This window comes from Echinops telfairi, unplaced genomic scaffold (genome assembly GCF_000313985.2).
Source record: "Echinops telfairi isolate 266 unplaced genomic scaffold, ASM31398v2 ScPeMD7_7458;HRSCAF=8496, whole genome shotgun sequence".
Taxonomy (NCBI): domain Eukaryota; kingdom Metazoa; phylum Chordata; class Mammalia; order Afrosoricida; family Tenrecidae; genus Echinops; species Echinops telfairi.
In genome coordinates this window covers 25218137-25224877 of record NW_022111358.1, presented here as the reverse complement: position 1 = coordinate 25224877, position 6741 = coordinate 25218137, and the positions used below count along the sequence as shown (strand labels likewise).

General features: G+C 53.1%; 1 protein-coding gene across 1 annotated transcript in view; it reads right to left on the bottom strand.

Moving 5' to 3' along the window:
- Positions 1 to 4643: 4643 nt before the first annotated feature.
- Positions 4644 to 6741, bottom strand: part of HOXB3 (homeobox B3) — a 55350-nt gene continuing 53252 nt past the window's right edge. Inside the window, exon 5 of the mRNA XM_013005773.2 lies at positions 4644 to 6731. Within this exon, the coding sequence (XP_012861227.1) occupies positions 6129 to 6731 (603 nt within the window). The 3' untranslated portion in view covers positions 4644 to 6128. The remainder of the gene's footprint in view (positions 6732 to 6741) is intronic.

Below are 6741 nucleotides of genomic sequence, written 5' to 3'. Positions count from 1 at the left end.
CGCCATCCCAGCCGCCACACATTCCTGTCCCTGCCCAGGTACAGGGTCCTCTTTCTTCTAGTGGAGAAAAGCGAACAACACCCGTCCAACCATCCTCCCCCCACGAATCGGCTGGGGCGGGGTAGTGGTGTTGGTGGTGAATGGTGGCAGCACCCAGGCCTGAACGCCCTCAGGAAAGGGCTTCCCCATCCCTGGAATCGAGGGGCGCAAGGAACCCCAACAGGCTCTCACCACCTTTTCTTACCTCCCGCACGCCTCGTTCTGCCTGGCTTTTCCCGTCACCCCACCCCCACCCCACTTACGGACCTGCAGGCGACCCGACTCCCGAGGCCGCGACGGAGGCGGCGGCCAGGGAAGGAGACGTGGCGCATTGGCTGGGCTTCTTGGCCGGTTTCTTCTCTTTCATCCAGGGGAACTCAGGGGCTGGGGGGGCGGCGGGGAGCGGCGGCGGCGGCGGCGGCAGAGCGGGCCCATCTTCGGCTTGCTTTTGGCTCCCGGGTCTCTGAAGGGTGGAGGCGCTGGGCTGGAGACTTGGGAAGGTTTGCTGGAAAGGAGGAGGAGGAGGAGGAATTAATGTCGACTCCTTGATTGATGAAGTTTGAAATGTCTCCAAGACAGCGGGGAAGGAAGTCAAGCACTCGGCGAGCGATGGCTGGCTGTTTATAAACCCGATCTCTCTCTCATATTCAAAATTCATGGCTTTCAATGGTGGGGGAGGGGGCCTGCTGGGGGGGGCGTCAGGAGGGAGGATCGGAAGGGACCCCCCCTCCTGGCCCCCCCAAGTTTCTGTGATGGAGCGATTTTGGGAGGGGGAGATTTCGCTCACTCCTCTCTTTCTCTTTTTTTCTTTTTTTTTAAATTTTGGGCCTTTATAATTGTATATTGCTGATAAATACAAGCGTATGGGGACTCTCTCTATTAAACCCAGTACTCTGGCGAAATTGCAGGGAATTCTTGGTCACGGGACCGGCCTCGGCCAATCGCTCGCCTGGGCCTGGTGGAAAACAGAGAGCATTATTTGCTTTAATTGATTCAAAAACTCCAGAGGACCGCGACCTGGACACCAGGAGCCCCCAGATCTACACCAGTTCTGCACACCTCCTCCCCCCATGTGCCTCCCTTTCTCCAGAAAGCAAGAGCAATCCAGTCCCCACCCCTGCCCTCAGCGCCTGCCTAGGTTGGGTGATCCTGCGGGCCTGAGAAAGGAGAAACCTGCGTCTTTTCCAAACGTTAATTCCGTTAATTTGCAGGGCCCACAGTAGCCCTCTTCCTCCCTCCTTCCCCCACCCCACCCCAAAAAAGAGATGAGTGCTGGATCTCAGTATGGGAGGAAGAGGAAGTTGGGAGAGATTTGCACCAGCTAGGGAAAGGTGAGTGTTAAGGTGCAGATAAGGAAGAGAGGAGATTTACAACCATCAGCCCCACCATCCCCTTCCCACCTACCCCCAAAGCAACAGTTAAATCTTGGAAAATCTGTAATCACTCCCTGGCTGACACAGAGGATTGAGCTAGATGGTGATGGACCGATTATGGGCCTCTGGTTTCCACATCTGTGTGGCCTGGGTTTCCTTCTATGCCCAGAGTATTTGGCAATCGATTACTGCACCTTATGCCCACCTGCCTGCCTCATCTGAAAGCATCTACCTTCCTTCATCTGCCTAACACACATTTGCACTCACTCAAACCTCAAGCTGCTTTGATCTCCAGGCCCAATAAGCAGGAATGAGGCTTCACTTCAAGTGCTCTTCAAAGCTCGGAATTCACACGTGTGTGTATGGATCAGGTGCTTTTGCTCCTTATGGGCAAAGAGACACCCCATCCCCATTTCTGCCGTTGGACTTTCTTCTCCTTCTTCTGTTTTAAGCACTGACAGCCAAAGGTGTCTGCAGATGAAGAGGGTGAAGTCATGACCACTGAGCTAATATTCCATTTCTGGTCCCTCAGGGATAACTATGTAGGAGGGGGTGCTTGTGTTGTTCTGGGGGGACCCAGAGAATCTCAACTTTAGAGAGCACTGCAGTTTACTGGGGAGGGGGTCGGAAAGGGACTCAGGCCCCAAGCAATTGGTGGGAAACCAGACCTCCAAGCAGAAAACGAAAAGTCGATCTGGGGGAAGATTTTTAAATAAGTGGGTCAGAGGGACGGAGAGGAGATGAGGCGATCAATCTTAGCCCCTTGACAGCTCCCTCAGATTGCATCAAAGAATTTGGCTCTTTGGGAAAGCCCAGGGAACAGCCGAAATTCTACATCGCTTAAAAAGACCCGGGCAGGGTGGGGGTGGGGTGGGGGGCTAGCAAAAGAGAAAGGTGATTCTGGGCGAGCAGGGAAACAGATGGGAAATAGGGACAGCGGGAAAGGCGCTAAGTTGGATGGAAAGTTTGGCTGGCGAATTCCCATGGCTCTGGCCTCCCCTCCCCCTCCTCACTCTGCCGCCCAGCCTGGAGGAGAAGGCGGTTAGCAGAGAAATGGCAACTCAGCCGAGCCCTGGAACTAGAAAGTTTCTGTCATTGTAACCTCCGCGTGGGTGGTGGTGAGTATTTAAAAAGGACAGAGCCATCTGAGAAGGGTGGGGGCGGAAGGGAGGCCTGAGGAGAAAGGGGAGTCTGAGGTTGGGAGCTGCAGGGGCAGGGGGAGGCAGTCTCTGGAGGGCTTAGCACTGGGCAAACTGTGTGTCCAGTTGGACTGCGTGTGTGTTTGGGGGCAGGGGGTGGATGCAGGAGAAGCTGAGTACTCACTGGCGAGAAGCTGTGCAGTGAGGCCTATGTGGGGGGTTCCCACCTCGTCTAGCCCCCTGAGAAGCCCAGCAACCTTTGAACAGGCTCCCGTGGCTGCTGAGCCCAGGCCACCCCAGCCAGCCGCCAGCCTCCACTGTCCCGTCAGTAAATACAGCTCTCTCTAACCCTCACTGACAGATTTTACGGCCAGATTAGAAAACTTGGTGTTAAAAGGGGGCCCAGAGAGACCTTCTTCCTGCAGATATCTCTGCTTGCTCCTCTCCTCCTCCCCACACTTGTGCTGAGAATCTTACCGCCCAGATATTTGACCCACACCAGCCACTGCTGAGCTGGGAGCCTGGAACCCCTCCTAGAGAAAGACCGGTGCAGGGACACCAAGTCACAGTGGCCTTTCTTTGGGCTGCCATTCCAGCTTTGGGTCCAAGCTCTGGTTTTCAAACTCGAACTGAATGCTTCCTCTTGGCCTTCCTCTCCCTACCGCTAGATAAAGAATCAATCCACCCCCAGTGTCAAACATGGCATTTCATCTAGTTCCATCATCCAGAAAGTGTTATTCCCTGTAGGAAGAGAGAGGGGGAGGGAGGTTGGGAGGGAGGGAGGAAGGACGGATGGACGGAAAGAAGGAAGGCTTGTGAGCATTATTTGATCCCAATCAAACTTTGCACCCCCTTATGCCTTTAAATTATTCTCTGACCCAATGCTAAATTGTTTGCGGCTTGAATGCCAGAGTCCGGTGAAAATCCTAGTTGGGGGTGATGGCCGGTGGGGGTGGAGAGTGGAGAACCCAAGTTGCTTTTTTATTGTTATTTATTGTTGCATAAAGACTGTAATGACTAACCTTGGACTGCCAGGATGCAACATAAACATGAAAACCAGCTCTGGCTTTAAGGCTGAGGGCCTGCAGCGATTCTCAACGCCGTCCTGTCCCCCCACCAAATATATGCTCCTAATGAAGCAATGCGGGAGCATCGCTTACCATTAGAATTATGCAACTCTTCAGCAAGCAGGCATCTCTTTCTCTTTCAACGAATTAGCTCCATATTTCAGCCGCCTTGTCTCCTCGCTCTTATCGGCGACGCGGCGGGTGACATTTCATCTTTGACAGACCCTCTCTATCCTGGCTCCAATGTGATAAAACTTTTATGGAAGCACGCACGACTAAGGACGGAAGTTTTCCCAGGGACTGTGGAAACAGAGTAGCATATTAGCCCGGGGACCATTTTATTCACCCTTGGATTCTCATGGCTTCCTCCTCTCTCCTTTCTCTGACTGGGGAAAGCAAACGTCCCCTCCCCACCCACCCCGCCCCCAAGTCTTATTTAGTGATTTAATTTCACTTTAATTTTAAGGTTTGACCTGAGAAGTCTAGGCCTCAGTTGGGTGGGCTTTGGAGGATTTTTTTGTTTTAAATTAATCGTTTTCCTTTGTTTTCATTTTAGACCCAATGGTGGTTGGGCTTCGGGTCACGTGACGACTTCTTTGTAGCTCCGGAAGAGGACTGAAGTTTAGGTTGGAAGCAGCAGCAATGGGTCAGATTGTTGTTGCCCTTGTTGTTAGGTGGAAGTAGGAGCCCAGTGGCCTCGGAGGTAGTGGCCTGGGGAGGAGCAGACAAAGATCCAAGAGGGAAACTGGGGGGCAGAGAAGCCCCACCAACATCCCTATAGAGAGCGCCTAAGAGCCTCCCCCCTCAACTTGTTACTTAGGCCTTAGCTAAAGGGGTTGGAGGAATGTTCCAGAACTAGCAGGGGTGAAAAAAGCTGCATTTCAAGCTGAGGCAGAGAAGGGAATAGGCACGGAGCGATGGGCACTAAGGTCAGGAGTAGCGTTTTGAATGGCCTGCTTCCCTTGAGGGGCAGTGGGCAGTGAGCAGCCGGAATTTGCTAGCTGAATGGGATCACTAGGACAAGATAAAATAGATAACAGAAAGTTTATTTAAGAATTGCTCGACAGACAACCCTTTTAAGTGAGGAAAAATGTAACTACAAAGAACAAAGAAAGTTCCAAGAGAATTAACTCTAAGTCTACAAATTCAGGACTATACAGTGACAATTAGGAGCTGAGTCCATGCCTGGTAAACTAATTACAATTGTTCATAAGTACGAGTTTAACATAAATCTACAGCTCTTTTCTAGAGTACAATAACTAAAATAGCTGCTTTTACATGACAGAAAAACACAACGTCCTTTATAACAAGTAAATACTAAAAAAGTACAATTTTTTTTCCTTTCTTCCCTCATAAATACATAATGTGGGGGGATAAATAATACAAAATGAAAATATTTTAACAGGCTATAACCAATAAATATATATGAAAATGTTCACTAGAACACAAGCTTTTTGAGCGACGCTGGGCTCCTGCAGGCCCAGGCACCTCTCACAGTTGTTTTTATATCCATTAAAATGTAAACTCTAAGTGCAACAAAAGTGTCCTGTCAGCGGGGGCAGCGAGGCTCACAGGCCAAGCTGCAACCCTCTGCCTGGGACAGACAGTTTGTTCAAATATACCCTGTTTTCACGTTAAGTCAAGAGAGTAACAGAAGAAAAGAAAATGTGGAGAACCCCGTGTCACCGATGTTTTCTATGGAGAGAAGGGGATGGACCTGGAGCCCGGGCAGGAGGTGGTAGGATGGGCAAGTCTTTAGCCCTGACAACTTGCCTGCCTCCCAATTTTTATGTAAAGGGGGAAAAATATATCGATTTATAATATAGGCAGCTCTGACTTTCAGGCTCTCTCACCATCCCTGAGCCCTCTGAACACTGTCATCAAGGGGTGTGTGTGTAAGTAACAATGCCCTAAAGCAGAAACATCTGGGCTAGAAATGGAGGGGGTTACCCCACTAAACCTCAGAGACATGGGAGCAAACTTGAGGCCCCTGGAAAGCAGGTAGAGTGTGGTTTGTGCCCTTGCATTTGAAATATGTTTTGTTTTGCTTTCAAAGAGAATTGGGAGGGGGGGGGAGTCAAGGTGTGGGAGAATCGCTCACAGGGATGGCAGGTACGTTGGTTGGTTGGTGGGTGATGGCCTAGCCATCTTGTCTGGCGTTTTTGTCTCCTGTCCTGTGCTTCTCTGCCTTATTTTCCCAATTCCTCTTCCTCTACCCCACCCCCCAGAGTAGAATTCCAACTGGGAGTGCTGAAGCCCTGGGGTTGATGGGGTCATCTCCAATTGGCTGTGACTCCTTTCCCATGGGCTGGCAGGTGGATGGCAGCAGAGGCTGGAGGGCTGAAGACCAATTTGGCAGGGCAGGCTCAGACCCATTGTTCTTCCCAGGGAGTCTCACCACTGCCCCTTGGCCTCCTCCTCCAGACCTCTGGGATCTGCCCCGAGAGCTCCACAACCCAAGGGCTGGCCCGCCGCCACCTTGCCCCACCCCCACCGTCCAGCCACTCCCATCACAGGTGTGTTAACTTGGGCGCTTCTTGGATTCTACCCTGAGGAGGAGGCGCGTGGTGAGAGGAGAGGTCTGTGTAGGTGGGATGGGGGTCACAGGGTCCGTGGTGCTGGCTGGGGGCCATAGGGGGCGCCCCGTTGTAGTCCAGGTTCCCCGAGGGGTGGTGGGCCAGGTGGTTGAGGCCGTAGAGGGAGGGGCCAGCAGGGGGCGGCAGCGGATCCGCGTAGCCGCCCCCGCCCACGTACACGGGGCTGCCCTGCATCGTGGGCGTCCCATAGGCGCCCCCGTTGGCTTGGAGGACGTGGGGCTCGTAGTCGGGCGCCGGGGTCGGGGGGTACTTCTGCGGGGCGCCGCAGCCTTTGAGAGGGGGCTGGTAGTTGGAGGGCAGCGCGTAGGCATTCTGGTGGGCTTTGCCGAAGGCGGGCGGGGACGGGCTCTCGTAGCTGGGGGTCAGGGGGTGTAAGGCGTTCAGGAAGCCGGCGCTGGACTGCATGGGCTGCGGGGGGCTGCCGGCGGGCGAGGGGCCCCCTGAAGAGGAAGCCAGCCCCTTGGCCTTCTGGTCCTTCTTGTACTTCATGCGCCGGTTCTGGAACCAGATCTTGATCTGGCGCTCG